The sequence below is a fragment of the Gymnogyps californianus genome, chromosome 3 (genome assembly GCF_018139145.2).
Source record: "Gymnogyps californianus isolate 813 chromosome 3, ASM1813914v2, whole genome shotgun sequence".
Taxonomy (NCBI): Eukaryota; Metazoa; Chordata; class Aves; order Accipitriformes; family Cathartidae; genus Gymnogyps; species Gymnogyps californianus.
Genome location: NC_059473.1, coordinates 25,931,420 through 25,957,210, shown reverse-complemented (window position 1 = coordinate 25,957,210; position 25,791 = coordinate 25,931,420). Strand labels below are relative to the sequence as shown.

At 39.6% G+C, this 25,791-nt stretch overlaps 1 protein-coding gene across 1 annotated transcript in view; it reads right to left on the bottom strand.

The window, feature by feature from the left end:
* Positions 1–25,791, bottom strand: part of KCNH1 (potassium voltage-gated channel subfamily H member 1) — a 181,418-nt gene that overhangs the window by 106,909 nt on the left and 48,718 nt on the right. Inside the window, exon 7 of the mRNA XM_050893557.1 lies at positions 20,465–20,894. Within this exon, the coding sequence (XP_050749514.1) occupies positions 20,465–20,894 (430 nt within the window). The remainder of the gene's footprint in view (positions 1–20,464; positions 20,895–25,791) is intronic.

Sequence of the window (25,791 nt, the reverse complement as noted above, 5' to 3'; positions counted from 1 at the left end):
AAAAAAACACTTCATCAACATTACAATAAGAGTGAAAGCACAGAGAAGGCTTTAAATACTAGAAGTTGCAAGATGGAAGTGTGGGACCTCATTAAAAAAGCACTGCACAAGAATGCTCAAGGCAAATGCCATTTAAACTTTTTCTACTCTGAATTTATTTAATCGTCACAGCAATCACAAGGGATAAGGCAATGTATAAAGGAATTGGCTTCTGTAGGCTTGCTGCTGTTCAGTCTTCTGGAAAGGTATTCACTGTAAAAGTGCCATCCATTTAAAATGCTTCTCAGTTCTGAAAAGCAATCTTTCTAACCTGAGGCTTGATACTTCAAGCTGCAGGGCAACCTCAGCTGAAACAAGATAAATGACATGGGGCTTCTGAGTGCCCCAAAAGACCAGAACCCCAAAATAGGGGCAAACTGAAGCATTCAGCAAGTAGAAATACTTGTTTTATACACACACAAAAAGCTAAATTCCTCCTTTTTTGTGTGTGTGTCACCAATTCCAATAATCCACCATTAAGACAACATAATTTCTGCATTAGTTCTTTCTGCTCATTCCCTGAGTATTAAAAGCTAAGCTAGTGGTGCAGTGTCAGGCAAGTCTATGTTTCCATATAATATACATTTGCACAGAACTGGCCAGTTTTCCTTTTCACTGCATTTACAGTCACTTAGACCGTTCTGCACAGACTGGATGAAAACACGCTACAAAATCAGCGTGGAAATTTTTATAAGCATATAAATTATTACAATTGCTACAAGGCTGTGGACAAACCAGTCCTAGGTATGCGCTTAAGTACTCAAAAGATCTGAGTTATTCTGAAAAAGGTGTAGCAGCATCAATGTTGCCATAGGAGTCACTCCACCAGAGTTACAGTCTTTTCTTGCTAAAGTACCCATTTCTTCATTGCTTTCTGTCAGCTAACAATCCATACAGAAGACCTACATTTCTCCTTGCTTTCAGGAAAGCCACAATCTGGCCCAGCCTTCCCAGCTGTATGTTCAATGAATTGCTGTGAGGGGACACAAGTGTGGTTGGATTACAGGTGCTCGGCTGAGCTGAACCTAGCTACCATCTCTGATGTTCAGCTTCTAGGCACAAACCCTTTGCATTGGCTCTATGTGCAACACATCTCATTTCTAAAACTAGTACTACCTCCCCATGTCCACACCTCCTTATCCCTCTAAGTTACTGCCAAAGTACCCCTGATGAAGGCTACCCAATTCAAGAAGAACTAACACAAACCACCATGTCATTAAATAACACAGTCTGTCACCAGGCTCCCATTCAACAGCCCAACATTTGCAGTGTGTTTGAATTGCTGTTGCTTGGTCTAAAAAGTCAGTCCAAGGGCTGGAGCTTTCACACAGAGAAACAACTAGACAACATGATGAGTGGGGAAGGAAAGGTGTTTCTTCACTGACCAAGTCCTTCTCTCCCTCATAGGTACTTCAAGAAGAACATCAGCCAGGCACCCCTCAGCTGACAAACACTGAACCACGACACTGACTCTTCTGCAATAGGAATTAATAGCCACTGCAATATCTCTGTGCAGAAGATAAAGGAGAAGCAACCAGAATTGAAGAGTACAAGATTTAATCAGTGAGTCTCTGCCATTATCTACTTCCAAGAAGTCAAAGATGCTACATTTCTTTTCTACCTTGAAGTAAACTTAAAAAGTGCTTTCCACTGAAAATCCACATCCTTACTGATTTGCACCAGACCTCTGCAGACTTTCTAAACAGCAGAAACACCCGAATTCGCTGCTCATTTCCATATGGCTACCAAAGATGGGAATATCTCATAAAGCTCAGAAACAGTGCCTTCACTTTCCTATCATGCTATGCCACTGCTGGTTCTGCCAAAGCTGATTCTGGAGTTCGTTATAGCTCAGCTCCCAAATCCTGCCCCTTTACAAGTCAACAGCTTTCCAAAACAAGCTGTGATGCAAAACAGGTAACTGTACGGGGCGGGGGGGGGGGGGGGGGGGGGGCACGGAATTAATGCTACAGCAGCAAAGCAAGACTTAGTTTTTCTCTCAGGGTCTGTGCATCCAGTACAGCATCCATAAGCGTAACATAAAGTGCACACACGCACCAAAAGGCAAATTAGTGTAAACTGGTGCTCTCTCCCACCACCTTGGAGAAGAGTCACACTTTCAAGAGCTTCCAAAGAACAGCAGTATAGAAGTTGATCAATGACATTTAACGTTTTACAACAGGGTTTTAATAAGAGAAAGTTTAAGATTAAGGGGAAAAAAAGTCAGCACAGTGTTGGTGCCGTCACACTTGTGTCGGTATCACACACTCACTACTCAACTCTGCTAACCCAAAACAGCAGGTTTCAGAATGACCCCAACTGAGGGGGAGCCTCAAGGCAAATGATTAAAAAGCTGCTGTCTGGGACAAGAGTTTAATTAATGTAATCAAACCCATAATTAGGTTAATTGCAGCACACAGTCATCACCAATTAACTCACAAATTGCCAGTCCCACATATCTAAAAATCAGTGCTTGAAATGAAGCACACACAGCACTTTCTTATATCACATTGGGCTAGAGAGGAACATAGCAGAAGGGAATTTACTCCCCAAAAGAAGATACAAAGGATGATGCTTTTAAGGATCTCAGAAAACAAAATAATGCAAAAAGCTCCAACTTTAGACAATACAAAACACACCAACAAGTCACACTTGGCTGACAAACAGACATGCTAACAAACACCTGTGCATAGCAACACAGCTTGGGCAAGGTCTAGCACAGAACTGACTGCAGAAAACCACATCTGTGCTCTTTGAGGCAAGCTTACAAAGACACAGGTACCAAAGATCGGCTTAGCTAACCCAGTGGGTACATACTGTCCGGTATTTAAAAGTTCAATCTGTCCCTCACCTATCACCTTTTCCCAGATGCTGCTAAGTTTCACATGTGCCCTGGGCTCCGGCAGCACCACTCCTCTGCCAGATGCTACTGCTGCCACAGCTGGGTAGCCAGCCCACACTGCTTCTCCCAGTGGGTGCTTCCCCGCAGCACGCCAGGCTGGGCTGCAGGCACTGGCAGCTAAAGGGTGCCCATATGTCTTAGCTTGTCCTCAGAGCAGTGGCTTTCAGGAGCTAAACGTGCCTATCTTTTCCTGAGTCACACTCAAGTCAGGTACTCCCTGTCACTTCCATGATTCATTCTCTTGTGATTCATTCAGAGAAGGCAATACATATAATTTTTATGTCTATTCAGCACTTCCACTGACATTAACATATGTATATGGCTAGCTCAGTAACTGCATAATCTTGTGTGTCTTTCAAGGCCAGCATTTTCCAATGGGTCACTATTAAAGGTCCTTACATTGTTGGTATCTTTCTTGAAAGAAGGCTTGGTTTTTTTCTAAGAATTCTCCTCTACAAGTATTCTCTTGCTGCCAAATTTCAGTTTCCAGCCCTGCTGTTCTTATATATCTGCTCTGAAGATCAAAATCTTGCTTTGTTAAATGGACAAAAAACACCCTTGCTCTCAGAAATGGCTGACCTTGATTATCTCAACTCGGAAATTGAAAGATTTAGAAAGTTAGGAACACGAGTCAAATGGAAAATAGAAAGAACGTGTGTAGACAACCCTAATTATAGATGTTGCTACATTGTGTTTCTAATACTATCATGATGGCAGCAGACAGATAATAGCAGTAAAATCAGAAGTGGTAGGAAGGACTCAGAACACAAGCAATAACATAAAACATATCATCAGCCGGTGGAAGGCACAAAGCCATCCGTAAAAAAGCTCTTTGTTTTGGGGTTGAGTTTTTTTCGCTTTCTAATGGAAAGACACTGATCCAATCAAGCTGTTTTGAATTGATGATCATAGTTGTTATGCTCTGTTTACTTGTCTGATTGTAATTTTTAAAGTCCACAGTCTGAATTACAGCATACGCAGTGTATTCACTACACAATGACACAACACAGAAACAGCACAGAGATCACGCAAGGAATACAGAAGCACAGCATGGTTTTGTTGTTGCACAGATATCTGCGCTAAGCTTATCAGCTGATACTGGGAAGGTGCAGTCATCTCTCTCACTAGAGAGACTGCATATCTGCAAGTTGCAGCTCCTTCCTGACAGGACCAGAAAAATTAATACCAGCATTGAAAGTGCAGTTGTTTCCACAAATAACTAGGGGGTTTAAGCTGGCAGAATTAGCCTATGCTACTAGGCTTCTCTATTAAAGTTTTTCATTCACATTTTAACTTTTACAGTCCCATCTAGATTTTCTCTATTAAACCTCCTGCTTAGGTGCCATTGACATCTTGGTACGTACATCATTAACTTGAAAAATCATATACTCTTATGCCTGTCTTACCTCCTCTTGTCCAAGGTCAGAGTTTTCCAGTGGGTCACCAGTACAGATAGTTATAATTCTTAAGGCCAGGTTCACTGTTTTTTTTACAGGTGCTAAGTACTCATAGCTCTGTTTTGCGTCAGAGGCTTAGCAACACAAAGTCAGGTTTGCCATGTACCAAGTGGGAAAAATCAGAAGTTAAAACACAAATTATCAAGCACCCACAAAAACATTGGTCAAAATAACTTGCCAAGGGTTAACAGAAAAATGATGTGACAGCACGCGAGATATTCTTTAATTCTGTCAACAGGCAATTTTTTGTTTGAACATTCAAAATTGACATAATTCGAAAATCTGCCCCAATAACATTATATGAGGAAGAGTAAGTGCATTTACAAGCAGAGATTCTGAGTCAACCTCAGAAGAAATCCAACCCTTCGATGAAAGATGTTTTGCCTTCCTTTATGCAAAAGCTCTCAAAACACTGGCAGCTCCTGCAGGGTCAAAGCCTTTGAAACTCCTCCCAGAACACTCCAGGAACAGCACCACTGGAGTCAGCAGAGAAGAAATCTGTCCAAAAGTAAAATCTGATCCTTAGGGTAAACAGGTTTTGTGGACTGTGTGTTGATTATTTCCTTCAGTGGGCACATTTATATGCTGACCTCTCTCTCCCAGAGGACCTAATCATTCAGAACTGGGGCACAGAAGAGCAGCTTGCTTTCTCTGCCCACTCTGGACACAGGCTCAGCAGAGACTCTGGAGAAAACTTGCTGTTTCTCAGCTATAGTGACAGCAAGTGCTCTTTTTTCACTTTAGATGAATCCACAGCCTGTTGAACTGTGAGAAGCAAACAATCCTGCAGCATTTAAAATGACCTGCAATTAATGGGCATTTCAAACAGCAGGTTGTTTGGGAAAGTAGCCCTGCTTTACCGGAATGCACTTGGTCCACCAGGCAACCAGCCACTGATGGCAAGGTCCTCCAAAGCTGTTAAAACAGAAATACTACTGTATAGCTATTGAACGACAAAACTTTCCTGTTAGCAACCAGTGGGGAATTTGGCTGTGCGGCCTCAGGCAAACATTACTGCGTATCAACCATTTTGTGCATTGCTGCATAGAAAATGGTACAAAACCAGATAATTTCCTCTTAAAAGTATAAAGCAGTACTCTCTGGCAGTATTGGGTTAGAGACCGCAATTACAGGAGGAAAGCAATACTAGCAGCACACATACATGCACAAACATAGCAGTCTCGGATTTAAGTTCTTTCTTTTTCTCCACCCACACTGCCTTCTTCTGGGAAGCAGCTTCTTCCACTGCCCATTTACCCAAAATTAATCAAACTCTTCAGCCATCTCCAGTGCTACCTTAAAGCCTTGGCCTACAGACACTGGCCCCAACCCCTCCCAAGCCCTACCAGGTCAGTACACTACCTTTGTATATCGTATGGGATATCTGGCAATACCCAACATCAAAAGCTTACAGGAAACAGCATTTCTCATTCATGTGCAGCTGCCAAATGCTTTCCCAGATTCCTTCCCCACTGCTCTCCACTTCTGACACTCTCTCATATTAAATCTCTGCTGAAGAGAAAGCACAGCCATGATGTGGCTTACAGAACAGCTGTAGGAAGGAAAATGCATAACTACTACTACTACGAGGACAGTATTTATGTCATCAACACTGATTTATGCATGTTTGTGCAGAGTGTGCAAGGCTAGAAAGTTAGTTCTGTTCCTGACCAGTTCTACCACAGCTACTCCCCCAATGCATCAGGAGAAGACAAGCTTCATAGCAGACTGCTGTCCTTCCCAACTGAAGGTGAATAGCTTGAGAAGTGTGGTTGCCCTCAGGCTCTCTTATCTTCCCTGCTTTTGTGAATGTCTTATCTGCCCCACTATTTCACTGGCCACTGAACTGCCCATTTCGCTGCACTGTGGACCCTTGCAATCATACCAGTACTCCATGCACTGAACCATTCATACCTTTCTGCTATAGTTGTCTGCTGCATCATATTTTCCATTTCAACCCAAACTGGTAATGACTCAGAGCATTTTCTTCTGTCTGGCTACCCAATGATACAACACAACAGTCCCATAAAACAGTAGTCTTCCCTCCAGTCTTCTGTACTATTGAAGTCTGTGTATGAATAAAAGAGAACTCCATTCTGGATCTGAATTACACCCTCATGAAGGAAGATATCTTTTATGTTGGCATAATCGCAATCAGAATCTCATACACTTTGTACAGTACAATAATCAAACCTGATAAAATCAGTACAGTCAACTGGCCATACTTGCCTCATGCCCCCAGCATGCACTCTTCCTCACGTAAATAAGTATCTCAAATTCCCTTTTCAAGTCTTTGTCTGCTTCAAAGCATCATGCTTCAAACCATGCTCTTTCAGCCGCAAAGACCGAAGAAGAGAAATATTGCTCATCTGTTGGACTACAGGTCTGTAACTAGTACGAGGAAACAACTATCTTAAACATGCACCATGTAAGATTCTGTTTATTCTGGGAAGCAGTCAAAAAAGAAATTTAAGAGTTTGAAAAGGAAAGAGAAGAAACCTTAGTTTCAACTTCAGGTTCTATCTCTCTCCCTCAACGCCTGCTCCCTCTTTTGTCCACCCACACACACCCCAGCATGAAAGCAAAAGAAGCAAGAGAAACTCAGTAGCTACACGCTTCCATCTCACATCTGTCAGCGCATTTACTAACAGACCAGCAGGAGCCCAAAAAGCAGATGGTCAGCTGTACTACCCTGAAAGGACAACCTTCTGATGCCATCACTGGAAAACAGGAGCATCCATCCACTTGGCAGCTTCCAGTCATACCCCAGAAGATGCTTGGCAGCATCACACAGATCTCTGCCTTGCAGGTACTGCTGTTCCCATACTCTAAACACAAGTGGAGAAGCTTTGATTGATTTGCCTGTTGTAGTTTTCAGAAGGAGTGTGCTGTCTTCTCTTATACCAGTGAGAAAAAAAATTTCTGACCCACCCTCCTCTCTCCTTTTCCTGTTTTTCCAGAAAGCTCCCCTTGTGGTCAGACAACATATTCCAGTGCCATTCCCAGCCTGTACTGGGGACTCAGCATCCTCAGGTGCCTCTCGCAAACACCTACACCAATGCAGGCAGCATAGGGAACAAACAGGAGCAGCTAGGGAACAAACAGGAGGAGCTAGAAAGACTATGTACAGCTACAGGGAGATGACCTCATTGGGATCATGGAGACATGGTGGGATGGTTCACACAACTGAAGCCCTGCAATGGATGGACACAGGCTCTTCAGGAAGGGCAGGCTGGGAGAGCAGGGGACTTGCCCTTTATTTGAGAGAGCAGCTGGATGCATGGAGCTCTGCCTGGGGATGGTTCAGGAGCCAGTCGAGAACTTATGGGTCATGATTAGTGGGTAGACCAACACAGGTGCCATCGTAGTGGGTATCTGTAGTAACACCTATTTGCATTTTAGCAGAACTTCAAGCTCAAGTTAAGACTGATGCTCTTTTGAGAGGCAGGTCCCTCCCCGCCTCCCTGCACAAAGTCTAAATACATAAGAAGGACAAAGAAGGGAAAATAGGTTATGGCAGGTAACGCCACAGGTTAACACCTCAGCTGAGTACGGGACTCAGCTCCCCTGCGTCACGCTACAGGACACTAGCAACTGGATCCCAATGCCTCTTCCAGACAGCTTCTCGCACAGCTTCCTGTCACTTAAGTTTACTACACATATGAAGGTTCAAAGCAGTATCAGACATATTTTCTCTGCATGAGCAGATCAGAACAGCATAATAGGCCAAAGGTGGCACATAGCTAGGTCTTCTCCTCCTCTTAGCTGCCCACAGTCAGTGTGGCACCTACATGACACAGGGGTTTGCTCAAAGTGATTTGCCTATTTGGTAATTCTTCTATGATTTTCACAGGAGGTTGCTAACTTTATGTGGAATAAGGCTCCCTTCCAGAAAAATGCTCATTTTCCCCTCTCACATTCTGTAGCTGTTACCTCATTATTAACCTGCAGTCAACTTATTTGCAAGGAGTGTGAGAAAGCCAGTTCCTGGAAATTTTAGTTTTGGCATACTTAGTTCCTGATAAAATTGATTTTATAATTTTCCCAGTTATAAAGAAAGGCTTCTTCATAAAGAAAGGCTTTTATGAAGAAAGAATAAGTAGAATCAAAAATATTCAAACCAAAAGTGAATCAAGAAATCAAAGCCTATTTGCATCTTTGCAATACAGGAAATCACCTTCCTTTCCCCTCCCTCTGTATTTAAATGCAGCAAACTGAATGAGAGGCTTAAAGTCCAACAAATGTTTAAGGAATAAGACGTTCAAGGAATTACAGCTTATAATTAAAGCAAAGGGGCAGAACAAGGCAAGTTGAGTATCTTTTCCCCAGTTCCTTGTTTCTTATGAAATCCTCTCTGTGAAAAAAAAAAAACCAAAACCAACAGGATGAAGCTGCTAGTGTGGGATGGCAAAGCTCAGAGCAGTGACAGGCCCAGAAATTAAGGTTTATGCAGGGAAGTGAGAGAAAAGTAGGAGGAAGGAACTGGTGGTCCATTATAAGAAAGAGAACTGGAAATAGGAGAATGGCCACATCAGATTTAAGGTGCACTTCTATGAACTATTCTCAGTGGATACTGGGTTATTTCCAACAACAGAAAATCACTGCCAAACCTGTGTGTCTGATGCAAAAGGATGCACTCTGTCCAGGACCACACACACAAAGTGCCACAGCAGACCTGATCATTAGGAGGTAGAATTCCACTCATTTGCCCTCTGAGTATGAAAGGGGTGAAAGATTTTGAAAAAGGAAAATTAAGATAGGGTTGGTTCAAAATTGGAGCAAGTGTGCTACTTCATATTTTACAAAAGTTGTACTAAAAGTAGAAACTGTCAATAAGTGATACAACTGTAATAACTACGCTTACGGTTTTCAGAATTCACTTAGCGAACTACCTAGAAGCTCTGAGACATTGTTTAAGGTCTTCATGGATCAGGATGATCCAAAAACCCGGCATTATTTTCCATGCTTTTGTAGTAAATCATAATTTTATGAGAGAATAACTCACAAAAAAACCTCATTCAAGTTCAATTTCAAAGACAGAAATTAATTCTTTATCTTAAGTCCAATTTTCTCTCCTTCAGTTTGGCCTCTGAACACTTGGAAGATGTTACCAGTCTCCAGCTCCCTCTTATTTTGTAGTGAAAATCCCTCGGGATCTTTCTCTTAACATTGAAGAACTACCAAACCGTGACCCTAAATGATCCCACTCACCTGCACTTATCAAGCAACCCATTTTTGCTTTTGAGATGGTGACAGAGGAGGGCAAGGTTTGCCTGTTATCTGACCAGAAGAATTTACTTCCACACCACTTGGTACAGTTACTGGTTTGATTTCAAAGAAGAAGGAAAAAAGCATTCCCAATTCATGTTGAGGTAAGAATAGTCAGGCCTTAATACCTCAACTATTTCATTCTTTACCATAAGGTACTTAGGATTTTAGACCCTACTGGCTGTCGAAACCCTTCGGTTAGAAGAATAAATTTTCTACTCTCCTTCCAGGCAAGATGACCTATTAATAAGTTACTTATCTCCTTCCACATTTTTCACACCAGTTGCAGCAAGAGTTGCTGTATTGTAGATAAAAGATACTGACATTTTCACATATATTCCATATTTTCTCAGGAGATCAGAATTTCTTCTATCAGGCTGCTGCTTATGATAGAATATGTCTTCAGATAGTAACTCAAGTTCAGATCTAGAATATTTCAGAGCTCTCATCTCCAAGAAATAAACTGCACATGACCCACAGCAGCATCTACATCCTCTAGAACATTACTTATCATGTTTATAAACTGACAAACCTTTATTTAAAATATAAAAGCAGCCAAATGCATTAAAACTCACTGATCTGGCAAGCACAACTAAACCTTATTCATTCTCAAGATGTCATGAGATAGTTCATCCGAGTGGTTAGGCACATATCATGATCCATAAAACACTTACATATTACAGCTAGGCAAGCTGTTTCTACTCCAACATTTTGTAACCTACAGCAGGCCTGTTTGAGTCCAGTAGCAATTCGATATTAAAATAACTATATCATTTTTGAAGCTGATGCAGAAGTGAAAGGTGCTTAGAAGATGCTTCAGACCTTCTGTCATATTCCACATATTAGATGACAAGTGGCACGATGTGTCATATCAGTGGATGTGCTATTTTTTCCCATGCCTATCTAACTGGATTTTTCTTACACAGAAATGGGCTTTGAAATACAGATTATTCTTGTGTAAAATCAAATCCTTGCCCAAGATTTCTATCCTTCAGCAACAGAGTTAGCACTTAAGGAAAGGCCTCCCAGGACTGCAAAGAGAAAGAAAAATCTGTCACGCTTTTTGTGTGCTATAGGTATTTAGCCAATTTCACAGGTGGGAATCCAGAATAAAATTCTGACAAGATGAACCATGCTCTTCTAGATTACACTTGTGTGCCTCAGTAATTTAAGAATAAAATTATAAACTGAACGCCCAGTTTTGCTGTCCTGCATCTCAAAACTCAACGTCTCTTGCAGATTCTCTAAGTTTTTTCCGTAGGGAACAAAACACTCATCTTGTATATTATCCCCTGGTTCACCTGCCTGAAATATTCTTTCTTCCTTTTACGCTCCTCTGCCCTCTCAGTCCATGTTCTGGATGCATCAGGCACTTCCCTCTCAAACATTAACTTGAGTTAATAATGTTCCTTTAGAATTCAAAACAAGTTGGTTGCGCATGCTGATGAAAGTTTGAAAAAGCCAGCACATTTCAGTGTTTTAAATCTACTTATAGGAAGAAACGTTAGAAATGGCCTAAAGAAAGCAAAATTCTGCACTAATAAGCATGTGATACGAAAGACATTAGGTGAAAAAGAGAGACACCCACAGCTGGGATACCTATTTATTTTCCTTATCCTCCTCATTACTATTAAATAATTCAAGGTAAAAATTTAGAAACACTGTGCAACAAAGAGAAAAAAGGCAATTATCTGTAACGTTACTGTAGTGTGAGCTCTCCCCCATATGCCGAAAAAACCCAAACCATTAACACTTTATAGCTTTCATCTTTTCTCCTGTCAAACAGAACTATTTTTTCTCCATTTGCATTTACAGTGCTTGCAAAAGTTGTCCAGTGTCTTGGAGAGCAAGGTTAAGCTCTGCATGAGACAAGAGATTGCAAGAACCTTGAGAATTAAAAATTTTTTACAAAAATCTCACTTCAAAAATTATCCTGATTGGATTTGCATGATACTGACAGTGATTTGGAGTAAAATTTCCTGGCACTATCCTAGCAATTAAGTTCTAGTATATTCTGAGGTAGGGCCATTCCCTAGATCCATTAGGCTGAAGTAGAGCCTGAAATTTTTGAAGTCATTAAGGCAAGATGACACATGAGATGATTCATCAAGCATATATATGTGATATAGCTCTGGAATTTTTATCTTCTTTTTTCCCCCCACAACCAAAAGTATATGGGCAATTTACCCTTTCCATTCGCAAATTGCATTTTGTGGGAAATTTAATAGCAGTAATTTAATCTAGCTTTAATCTGGTCATATACACTTTAAATAACAAGAAAAAAATATTGCTTACTCACTTTTGCAGAGTAAGAAATAACATCTCACACAGAGTTAGTTTATGTTTCCCAAACCAGGTACCATATTAATGTACTCACAAAACCCCTTTTGTTTCTTCTATAAATACTGCTTTGAGGTGTGTTGTGGTGAGGAGATGACTAACCCCATATGAATGGGCCACTCCTCATATAGCCATGGTCGTTAGCTCAGATTTATTACAGCATTAGCACTGGTATTGTGAACCTGAAAAAAACTTCCAGTCCATCTTAGCCTGGAGACGATTTTTGTAGGATTTTGTAGGATGTGTGTCACCTGAAGTCTGCCCTTTTGCTGGCTTTGACACCAGTGTTTTATGTTTCAGTAGAAGCAATCCTTAAAAAATCTGCAGGCCTTGGACGTCCTTATCCAAAGAGGAGGCAACTTTTAAGAGCTACAGTTCAGGGTTTGGAGCTTGCTATGTCGTGAAGTCTGTCAGCACTGACCGCATCTCTCCAGCATGCCCTGTCTGTACTGAATATCAATGATGTAACTCTGTATGGGCCAGATGCTCTGGCTCATCGGTGGGTCTGAAAATGCCACCATGACCTGGTGCAGTCCCACGCTTACTGATGAGAGATACCGATGCACTTCACTGAAAACTGCATCCCTTAGGACTCAACTGTCTGAAGCATTGTTCATATAGCCAAAAAGCCTAAAACAATGTTGTCTATCAATTATTTTTTTTTTTTAAACACAATGACTTTGGGGGTTTGGTAGGTGGTTTTTTGGAGGTTTTTTTTGTTTTGGTTTGGTTAGGGTTTTACTCTTTTTTTTACTCATTCTTTACTCTTAACAAGAAAAATTGAGGTATTTTCACATTTAGAGATAACCAGACCAAATACTGCCCTAATAGCCAAATCCTCCTTCTAATCTTCAGAGAAACTCTATCCGAATTTTCTGCTGGCCCTACTTCTTCACTAAAACTTGGTGTAGCTGAGAAACATATCCATGATACTTCTGGTGGTTCATCCTAATGGAGAAGGCATCCAAGCAAAATAACATTCAGAAATCCCGAACAGTTGCTTAACAATTATAGCAATAACACACCAGCTCTTCAAATATCATGACTAGCTTCAAACAAGAAGTAATAAAGCACAGCAGAGAGGGGTGAGGGAATAGATCTGCAAAGACTGTCCCTACTTATTAAAAAGAAATAAAAATAAAATAAAATAAATCCAGGCCTTTAAATTAGGAATTACTAGCTTGAGTAGTGTTGCTGGTGGCTAAGATAGATGAGAATGAAAAGCAACGCAAAACTGTCAGCCATATGGAAAGCATGCCAACCACAACCTCAGTGGCTAGCAAGAAGTCTGTGGCATCCAAGAGATTTTTTTGTCATCTTGCCAGGGTTAGTGACAAAGAGCAGGTATCCAAGTGACTACTTTTGCAAGGCAAGGTTTCTTTTTCCTTTCCCAGCATGTCCCCAAATCAAAACATTGCACTTGCAATAACCATGAATACAGAAAATTTGCTTTGGGTTTGAAGTCTCATAGGCCTTTGTGCTCAGCCCCTGAATGACATCCTCAGCAAACCTAGCCAGCACTTGGCACGTGACTGGCCCTCAGTTTCAGGCCACCAACTTGAAGCAAAACCAGTTTCAACATGCCCCTACCCCCCATCCCCTAAAAGGGGTACTAGGGGTACACATGCTTCTCTTACAATTAGATACATTTGGTAAGTACACACACAGCATGGCCACATCCATTTGCTCTAGCAACTGATTAACTGCATTGTGAGGAGAAAGTCATGCCTCAGGAACATCATCAAACATGACGCTGCAATGCATCTGTATCTTGTTCAGGTATTTTGATGATAACAGTCTAGTTTTCACCAGTTGCTGCCTATCCTTGTACACAAAAGCCTCTGAACACTTCCTACAGTCCTCTGTGAGGCTGTGAAGGAGCAACACTGACCCATGTGTCATGATACCAGCCACCAAGATCTTACAGTTCAGAGGGATGTTCACATTACTAGGGCAGATTTCTGTTCCTTTCAGCAAGAGTGCCGTAAATAAAACTACCTAATTATGTTTTCAAATTTACTTAATATTATCCTCGTTCCTGTTTTTATGTCTAATGAGAAAGAAGCTATTCACAGACAAAGCTGAAGAAAGCTGAGACAGCTACTCCACGCTCCTGGGATCTGTGTCTACCTTAAACAGAGACAACAGCTGAAGTGCTGCAGACTGCATGATGCTTGTGTTGCGCAACATCAATGAAGATGAGTGGGTTTGGTTTCTGGTCTGTTTTGATTAATGAACTCAGTGGCTGAAAATTTATTACAGTATGTGAGCATGCGTGTCCTCGAGTCTGACCTTTTAACTCCTACTTTTGTTCTTTTTCCATGATCCCTCTCACTATCTGGTCTAATTATAGTGTTCATAGGGGAATTTATGATTTAATTTAGCATTCAAACATGTGCCTTTTCCTCAGGGAACTTCATACTTTGGATGAGTCAAGCCCTGTAGTTCCAGGAAGTTTCTACCTAAAAAGGAGAATTTAGCATGAACAGGTACCAAAACCTTGGGATCTTTCAGTGCAATCGAGAACACTAACAAAAGGCTCCTGAAATTATAGATTTTGCTCAGTTGCTCAAAATCCAGATAGACAAGTATCCGTCAGTATTATGGTATGTTAAAAGTGCAAAATGAAAATCATTTTTATAACTGTTCATCCCTACTCCATCTGCACAGCAAGGGGTTTGCTGACAGTGCCCGGATACGAAAACTGCAAATGGAAGTCCTCAGGTTTCTGCTATTACTTAGGAAAAATAAACAATATGCAACCCAACCTGACAGCTTCACTGAACAAAATATACAAGGATTGTTATTTCGAGGCATATGTCTCCACAGGGAAGAAACTAAAAATTGAAATACCTTCCCCCCCCCCCCCCCCCCAAGTATTAAAAATGGAAAATATACGTCTTTCCACAGACCCAGAGAGTGGTTTTAAACCTGATTTTATGTAACATCAGCCTCTCTGAAAATCTGTCTGTAGATGTATTCCCTATTAATTAGCAATTTAGTGGTCATCTGTGAAAAGGGATAAGCAAATATGTTTTGATTCATTTAAAATGAAGCTGAGGAGTTAATTGCTTTTACTTCCAGTAGTAACACTCATACTTCCCTATATATATATACACACATACACTCAATAAATAAAGTGAGGCAAAACCATGCAGGTCAGTTCACTGACAGATGTGAAGACAGTTTGCTTTATAAAACTATAATTTACCGTATGTTCAGGAAAAACAGCTATGTAGGAACATAATATGAATTGCGTACCTTATTAGAAGCATCAAGTCTCCACAGAACAGAAATCCTTAAGAGCAGCCACTGGATACTTCATCTCTATTTTAAAATAATTAGTTCTTCCCAAACAGATGTGCATTATTTGAGGTCAAGAATCAAGAGCACTTTTCACCTACCCACGTCCCCCTTCGGTGGAGCTCACCAACGGACCATACATCCCCAGGGCTACACGATGAGTGTGCTGCAGTCCCTCACAAATGTAAAGAGGGGTTGCACCTACCCATGTCAAAACAACCAACAGTAAAACACTTTCTCCCCGAAAACTACAGCCACAATGAGGTCAGTAGGACAGCATGTGCAGCCATTGCATTTGAGAGTACAAGAACACCTCACTGCAGAAGGTGGCCCCGAAGCAGAGACCAGGGCTGCTGAGACCAAGCCATGCTTTCTTACACTTTGCCCCAAGTGTAAAACCAACCAACCCAGGCAGCCCCACAGGCTCAATACCCACACACAGCTTATTCACCTCAATCACCCCTTCCCAGTGTCTATGCACTGCTAACGTGACATACCCACCCTTCCTTCTACAAGCTCACATACCTTAAACTTTTTACTAGGCCAACATTTGCACACAACTCAGCCAAAATTCCCACCGGTCCAGGATAGCTTCACTAACATATCTCTACATTTTTAATTAAAAGTTACCTGGATTTATTATTTACCATAATGAAAGATTGAATAAAAAAGAAAATGGAAGTGGCCTTATCTACTTTTTTAAAAAGCTATCTGACATTACAGCAAAGTACTATTACTAGTGGTCAATAGGTCTACAAAGAGTTAATGTAACACAAATGTATTTCTGCCACAGGATCAGCTTTACAGAGTCAGTAAGCAGTGAGCAGAAGGAGATATATCAGTGGCTGAGCAGCAGAGAAAACCAAATTTTGTCTTACTGAAGATAGAACACAACTACAGAGTATTAATTCCATCTCTCTGCGCATAAGCGTACTGAACACACATGGAAGGACACTAGTTCTGATCTGCTTATGCTTTCAAATACCTGTAATATCCTGAGCCCTTCTGACACAAACGTCCTGTTTGGATGTCACCATAGTCCTGTGCTGACTGTACCACAACCCTTTCAGTTAGTTTGCCACTGGGGAAGACAGCAATACATGTCTTAAAATCACTTGTTTACACAGTAACTCCTCTCCTGAAACAGAGAGGCTCAACAGACAACACTCCAAGATCAAAGAAAAAAGTATTGCTGCTCTTCACTACTTTCCTCCCCAGAAACTATTTAAGATACTCAGCCAGTAAATCAAGTAAACCAAAAGAAAACTAAAAACTAAGTTTGCTAGAAACAAGGACCAGAAAGCCTTGCAAAACTGCACCACCTGGCAATGCTCCTCAGGGTAGCACACACCATGTCCAGTCTTCCCCAGAGATACAAGAACTTTGCACAATCAAATCCGTTCTATTAAAAATAAGTCTAGAATATCAAACATGGGGAAAAAAAATATGCTCTCTTTTTCTTCTTTTAAGCATCATAATACATGTGCACTCTCTGTGTATGCATACACATATGCTATGTATGTATGTATACATATAATTTATTTATTCTTAAGTTCACTGAGTAGGAAGAGTTCACACTTCTAAAAGTAAATTCTTCCTTTCCCTCCGCTTGATGCCAACATCTGTGCCCCAGGGAAGCAGTTCTTGAGTGCCCCTACCAAATTACGGTGGCATAGCTCACAGAGCAAACTGAAGTCAAGACCACTGACACCAAAAATCAGAGGGAGGGTGCAAAGGCAGTGCTATGACTCGAAACTGGATCCAGGAACGAGCAAGCACCACACTGTTGTAGTTTCTCGGTCAGCCACCAGTGGGAGGCAAGTGCTCACCGTGCTCTGAAGTGGTACCTGCACCCTAACTTTCTGTAGGGTAGCTACACATGCAGCCCATGGAAGGAAGGTGGGGGTCGCAGACATTTTCACATATGTTGACCACCACCTCCATTTCAAGAAAATTCAGTTTCTTTTACAAATAAAAAGAGAAGATCAAAATTTCAAAGGTGATCTTGCTAATGAGAAATTGCGACTGTAAGCTTAGCTGGCCACAGTACAAGCAGCCACTAGTTTTTTGACACAGCGCTTATTGCTATTCAAAAAGAGCAGAGGATAAAACACACAAGGAGAAGGAAACGTTATCATTTTCTTTCCGCTCATCTAAATCTGTCCCCATCCGGCTAATGGAAGTTTTACTATTTATTCACAGGAGGTTAATTAGCCTAAGGGGGGGAAAAAATTACCATCCTATTAAAAATTTCCAGCCTATTTAAAGTAAAATTTTGCTGGAATCACTTTGAAATATTAACGCTGGCTGTTATACATTTGTCCCCCAATACTCGTTTTTTTCTGATGACACTATAGTGGCAGTTTTGGAATCTCAAAACCAATCTTATTAACATATCATCTTACTCAACTAAACGAAAATGGTAACATCCTCAAAGAAAAAGTGACAGTGTTGTTTCCATTTCATACAGAAAAGGTTGTAAAATAACTTTACTTATTTCACTGGACTGTTTAAATATACAGGTATGTATTTTTGCCCAGACTATACCTAGCCACTTCAAAATCAAGATAAATTCACACAGTTCTTAACTTCTTCCCTGCTAGAGGAAAAGTCTTTAACGGAGTGATAAGTTTGAGGTTGGACTCAGCAAATCCCACCTATCTTCAATTGGAGTTTTAGATAGTCAAACAATTAGGTGCTCTCTGCATGCTTCATGGAAAGAAAATGACATTCCCTGTGCTACTGAAAGATAGCAGTAGCTTTTGAGAATGCATCACTAGGTAGGTGCTAAAATAAATGCAGTGTTAACGGCAAAGTGTAAAGGAGAAATCACATACCCTTTCCTTTCATTAGTAGGCAGTAACACATTAGCAGAATTGATTTGAAATTCCTTATTTCTGATGCTTTGGACATCCACAGCCCCTATCCATCCCATGCACAAATCTATGTGATCTGACATCTGCAAAATGGGGACCATGACAGGAACACGTAGCCACTAACTGTGTTATGAGTGAGTACCTCAGCTCACAACAAACACGTTACTTGGTCAGGGACAAATATGAATTTTGCTGAGTAACGTACAAAAGCTTTAGCCAGGAACTTCACATCTATCCCTGATACACTTGCTATGTACCTTTCAGGTTCCCAACAGATCAGACAAAATTCTTATAAAATAGCCCTAGTTCAAGCTCAGATCAATGTTTGAGAGCTTAATTCTACAGGCAAAGTAGTGTTATTTTAACATAAAATTTTATGGTGGAAGAATGTCTATCAACAATTAAGCTCTAAATAGCTGCAAACGAAAAAAATCAGTTTTGTTCCTCCCATCCTGAGGAATGACCACAGCTCAAAACTTCAGCATGTTAAAAGCAATCAAGATCCTACAAAATCCAGAGAGGTAAACTCAAAGATTGGATTACTTAGTTGCCATTCCTGCAAACACATATTGTGAATAGTCCTAATGATTTCCAAGTAATTGTTCACAGCATAAAGGTGCTCAGATACACAGACAGTTACAGGGTCAGAAATGTAAGGTTCCAGAAGTCCAAACACAAACAAAATTGTTTCCCTCAAATGTGATTGCATTCGTGAGACTTAAAATTGTCAGAACACTATTTTTTTTACAACTTGCTGAAATTAAAATTGATTTTAGAATTCAGAGCAGATATCTATCAACATTAATGTTGTATAAATTCAGTTTCTTTCCACCACATTTCCAAACGAAGAGTCTGGAGCAGGTACAACTCCAAAATATTCCCATGTACATTCTTGATTTTATGAAGGTTATGTTCATTCAGTATTCATAGTACTAAATAATAATACTGAATAATACTAGCTGTTCTTGACTAGCTAGTATCATGTGCATAACCCAATAAACAATAAGCCAAAGGTCAGGATATTTCCTATTAAACAGGTACCTTCATCAGGAAATATATTTGGAATCCTGTTTTGTACTACACTGCTACATTGTCTAATGCACCTTCTCATGAGGAAATCGCGTAATTTTCTCCAAGTTTTATATAAATTTCCCTTCTGCTACGTGGGCGTTTTATTAGGATGATGGGACTCTTAGCAGTGGAAAAAGCTAGAAGAACAAAATTAACAATTTTTATAGCTAAAATATCCCAATCTCTATGCGATCAAGAATGCTTGTCTTTATACTTCTCACTAACCTTCAGCCTGCTTAACACTGCACACGTAATCTCGGCACGTGATTTCAGTGTTGCTGTAAAATGACACATCAGAATCAAAGCTTCACGTTTCTATCATAACAGGCACTGTGCTGCTAATTGAGTTGCATTATATATTTGGTTTTAATTTTCTGCTTAGCAAGGATTGACTTTTTTCTCCTCTAGATGTAATATTACTGTACAGAAGCTTCTCTCTTTCTCTATATAATGATATGCTCTTCCATGTACAAAGTAGATTTTTTTTTCCTTATTTTGGTTCAAATTCCACCCTTATCTAGAAAAACATGATGTAGTTTAACAGTGGCCACCGCATGGTTCTTAACTCCAAGTAGCAATCAAGGCACTTTGAGTGCAGATCCTTCATTGAAGTGATAACATGGCCAAAAGCTGGACTGCTTGGCAATATGAATCCCTTGTGACAAGGAAATGTGAGCCAGAGATGCCCAAGGCCATTATCACCCCGATTGCTTTAGGATCTGACTGTATGCTCAGCCCACAGCAGAGTTTGTGGCCTCTGGAGAGCTACTGTTCTCTCTCCCTTACAAGATGTTCCTGGATCTCCTCCCACTCATCAACCCACTTGTCCAATATATACAGATCTCAGACATACAAAGATTTTGCCACATACCAAATAGAGGCACAAAGGTTGTCTGTGCCCACTGTGGTGCATTAATTTTTAATACTTCAGGCTTTACACATTTTATGGTTTACTTGCAAGAGAATATTCAAAGGGTATTGACAGAATATTGCTTCCAAAATGACTGAATTTTTGCTAGTCACAGCAATACTCCCACTTGCGATTTTAAAACTAACCAGTAAGAAAGTAATACCTATATTGCCACCAAAAATATTTTAAGCTGCATAATAATATTTGACACGATTCCAGATGTTCTTATGATATCAGTATTCATGACACACAGCTATTCGGCATTGTGTGTGTGAGAGACAGAATCTCTAATACTTACAGCCAATCATCATCATAGCAACAGCAAAGATCTTCTCCCCATCTGTAGTCGGAGCGATGTTCCCAAATCCAACACTGGTGAGGCTAGTCATTGTAAAATACAACGAGGAGATGTAGACTGAATCTTTGCTTGGTCCACCTTCCCATTTTCCAAAGCCTGATGTGTTAAAGCGGTAAGGTGTTCCTATTGACATCCCCAGCTGATAGAGCCAGCTCTCAGTTCGGATCGTGTTTGTATCCTCATCGATAACTTCATAGTCTCCTATGCTGTACCAAATGCAGGCCAACCAGTGTGCTGCAAGACCAAACACACACACCAGCAGAACCAAGACTGCTGCTCCGTATTCAATGTAGTGGTCCAACTTCCGAGCTACGCGACCCAGCCGAAGTAGCCTGACCACTTTAAGTGAACTGAAGAGGCTACTGATGCCCTAGAAGGATAAAGCACAGTGACCATTAGAATTTAATATTAAAGCAACAATATTCATAACTGCAGTTTCCAAAGGCATGAGCTGATCCATAACAAATAGGCGGTCATTAGATAACACCTGAAAAGAGAGATTGTGAAACATGAAAAGGTTAGTGACCCTTTTCAGGGATGGATATATGCACTCTTGTCTTCATCCACTAACATTTTGTGGGTTGCTCTCTAAACTCCCCTTTCAGATTATTTCAATAGGTCTACAGATACATTTGTTAAGACTTCAAATGACAGGCTATTTATTGCACGTCCAGTTGTGCAAGTAGACCGTCCCTGAGCATCCTGATGCAACTTCAGGCTGACTAAAAATAAATGTGGAAGTCACTGACCATTAAACTACACAAATCTAATGTTGTATTAATAATTATGTAATTAATAATAATGTAATTAATAACCAGACACCTATTGAATTCACTCCAGCATCTGGAGTCATGAACCTCTTATGGCTATTCCTGACTTTGTTATGATCCTGGGCAACACATGTCCTCTCATGTCTCAGATGTAACACAGTTTGCAGTATTTAGCTCAGACATACCAGGAAGATAAATAAGGAAGGCCAAAAAATACTGGAAGTACCTGGTGATCTGTAATTTTTCAGTGTAACAGCACATTTCCTATGACTTTACTTTCATGTAAGAATTCACACACTGATAATCAGTTCTCTGACATTTCTCACATGGACTGCACAAAGCTTAACTATTTCAAATATCTCACTGTCTAATCCCCACATCATATTCTTTTTATGACAGCTTTGTTATCAATGTAGTATTTCTGTGCTGATACTAATATGGCTCCCATAAAAGAGAATTAAGCCAGCATGCAGGATTTTGTATTGTTAACTTTTAGACAGATTTGCGATTCCATGCACAAGAAGTTAAATAAAAAAATTCAAAGCCATTTGGGGCACGAGAAGATCTAAATAGCCTTTCATAAAAATCCTTTCTTTTTTTTTTCTACTCACTCTTCTCAAGACTGTTTCATACATAGAAGTCTGATTAAAATTTAAGCAGACTGGTTTAATGAGTATTTCTGGAAATGCATAATTGCATACTTCTGGTCACCAGCTTTTACTGGAAGTTTGTTTATTCCTGCATAAATACAACTGCTTCAGTATCTTAGGCTGGTTCAATGCACTAGAAGAGATGTTTTATTAAATAATTACATAAAGTATATTGACTCATGTTCCCCAGGACTGCAGCAATGTATTTCCCCTTTATTTCATGAATTTGTCATGATTACATTGACTCATTTTCAGAGGCAGATGTAATTTGTTACCTGGGAACACACTATCAATTTCTATTAAGTATTTGGACAAGATTTAACACAACAAGGGGAAGGGGAGTAAAAAGGAAGAACAAAAAGAGAAAAAAGCAGCCTTCCTTTAAATCAGAGATATTTGCAGAGACCTAGAAGAGACCAAGTGATCTATTCTTTTCATAATTATCTATGCCAAACTTTTCAAGTCACTGATGTAAAAATTCATTCACAAAGTAAAAGTTAACTTCCATTTCCCATTCATTCCATACCCAGCTTTGTTTCATAAACAATGGAGCAAAGCCTTGATGCCAATTCGGAGAATACAACACAGAAAGCATAAAGCCTTCATTTCCAGGGGAGGGAAAGCAGGTACTTCTGAACACTCAGTATGGAAAGGAAAAGCAAAGGGGAAAACATGAAAAACTATAACATGATAATCATATTTTAGAACTGGATATGCAAGTCCCTGAGTGACAAGCACATATAGTCTCTACATTCTAAATATCCGCATTCTGACGTTACAACACAGCCTTCTGGCCTTTTTCCTCAGGACCAATGCCCATTTCTCCCTTTCCTCTTTACAAACTTTAACAGCAAAACAATAATGGTTTACATTTTGAGAGGTCTCCAGTAATGGCCTGCTTTTAGCTTCAGTCTCAAAGCCAAGCTTTTTAATCACACAGTGCTTACAAGTCTCAGGCAAGGGCAGGAAATTTTTCCATCTCAACATTCTAAAAAACAGTTTTATTTTTGCTCAAAAATAGTGGTGCAAAACTTGTTCTTAAAATTAAACCTCATCACTGGGATTTTAAAAAAATAAATGTTGTTTGTCAGTGAGAGTCCTACCAAAGACAAAAATAATAATGATTCAGGAAGGACTTAAAAGTTTTGAATTTGGTTAATTCTTAATTGAAAAAAAAGTCAAGGATTAGAAATACCTGGGGAAAAACAAAATCACAGAAGGGGAGTTTAAGAAACTGGATATGAAAAATGGGAATACAAAATAAAATATTTGAAATTAGATTTAAAATGTTTAAGGCAAATTACTTTGCTTTCAGAGTACTCTTATCCTAATTTCCCTTGTGAAATTCACAAAAAGAAATTTTGTAAAAATATTTAAAATGTGATAGAACTGCATCATTTGGGAGAAAGTGATTCTACCAAATTCTGACCAGAAGTAGGTCTTTTGTACCTAGAACAGAAAATAAATACTTGATTTGGTTGCGTTGAAAGGATGCATTTAATATTCAAATTAGTCAAAATATTTCACCTGATTGCATTGCCAATAAGATTTTAAAAGTTCAGAAAAAGCTAAAAAAAAAAAATAATTTATTTTTACTTCAGCATTAACAGTATTTTCTATTTGATTTCCTCAGAGGAAAGGATTTGTCTATTCTAAATGGATCAATATCAAGAGGATGAAATGCCCAGGGAAATAATTATTCATATAACTCTCTTAAAAATTTCTAAGTGACAGAATTTCAAATGGGTATAAACAATGGAAACTTAATAGACTGTTTCATAGATGATACAGTAGAAAAAAATCAGATCATTCTCCAATACTTTAAAACAGTACTTTTTGTCACTAAATTTAGCAGGTAGTATTTTAATACTCCCAGGAATTGATCTTCTGGATTCAAAATTGATGTTTTTAGATTACCACTTTCCAAAATAGAACTGTACTTTTAGATTATTGTCCATTTTAATGCTCTTATCAGTGCAGATTATTTTTATGCTTTTATCATACAGATGGCTCCACGATGTCACGCAAAAGGGCCTGAACTCAATTTACTCCTCTTGATGCGTGTCCCACCCTCTTAGCTCTGCTGTTCCTATAACCTTTGAGAGGCAGATTAAGAGACACCCAGAGCTCCTTCTGCCCAAAGGAAACAGATGAACCTCAGTTCATAAAGAGCTATAAATTGCACTACAGGTCCCAAACAGGCACCTCCAGATGCTCTGCTCTAAAGGATCACCATAAGGAACATCTGTGTGGCAGTCAGGGAAAGGACAAGACTAAGTAATATCCCGCAAAGTTCTACCTGCGCCTGATTTACTCAGACACAGTTCCAACTATTAGTACTCTATCCCACAGAAACCTTCCCTTGGGGGTATGCAGAAGCTAAGAAATCTGTTATATGGCCAGGGTAGACAAATAGTACATTTTTACCATATATTGTTACAGAGAGAACTTGCGCGCAGCACTTACTTAAATATGCAGCACTTAGTCAAACATGGCAGAAAATGCTGAATTTCACACAAACTTATATTTCAAATTGTTTGAAGTAACTGAATGACACTAAATAAAGATTCTACTGCTGATACCTGCATCTAGTTGTTGACAAATATTTAATAGGTTGGCAGGTTTACTTTCATTGCTGGTGACGACTGATGCATAAAAATGGAAGAATCTGTAGCAAGTCCCCTCCAAACCAAAGGGCAAGCTCAAAGCACCAAGAGCCAGAAGAAATAACTCTGTATTCGCTGATTGAGCAAACCTGAATGTCAAAAGCCCTTGAAATAATAAATACAACCACTCCCCCTTCCTCTCCTCCTATGTAATCTTTGAAGAGTGGAACTGCATCTCAAACACAACAGAAAAACAGACCAGCCTCAGTCCTAGAGGAAAGCAGGACCCACATTTTAAATTCAAAGAGAATACTTCATAATTTTGTCCATGAAATACTGCCAAAAGTAAATTTCCATGTATAATTTGTCATTAGACCTACACACTAGATACTGCGCACATTTACACAGATTTTCTTCTGTACCTCCTTGTTTTCTGCAAGACATGATCTACTGTCAGTGCACCCCTTGTCTCACACTGGTATCTCAGTCATGTAAGTAGTCTTCCTTCCAAACATAGGATCCAGGATATCCATGTTTTGGCTCTAGCTTTGCATCAGACAATGTAAGATTTGTGCCATTACTTCAATATCCATAAAAACAGAGAAGAGACACTGTGATGAAGTACTTTGTGAAGTGTTTTGAAAACATAAGGGCTGTAAGCAGAGTAATTATTAGTTACTTGTGTCATTATGGTCCCCAAGAACAGTAACAGTGGACACTACAGTGTTAGATGCTCTACAAATAAAAAACAGTTGCTGTTCATTTGCCATGCAAAATTAGATTCAACTCAATTCATCGAATAATAAAATTCCACCTAGAAAAAACAAAATACAAATTGTTTAAAGAACAGCAATAAAAATTAACTACAGCCAAAAAAAAAAAAAGTGAGAAATAATTCATTTTCCCTCCCAAACAAGATGTAGGATGAACAACTTTAGAAAAGAACTAAAATGCAACTTTCATCCTACCTCCTACAGCTGTAGTAGTACTAGCACTTTAGTAATAGATTCAATCTGCATGACAGTATTCACTTTTTAGGCCATTATTTACTTTTAACGTGTACAGAAAGAAAATGCACTTAACCCAAGCATTAAGATTTTTTCTAGGCTTAAAGGAAGTATAATTTACTTCCTACTTACTATCTATTTTAAAAAAGAGAAATATTCAGTATTGGTACAGTTCTGTTCTAAGTTTTCCAGCACTTTCCGCTCATATGGAACTGCTAAAGTTCAGGCTTCATC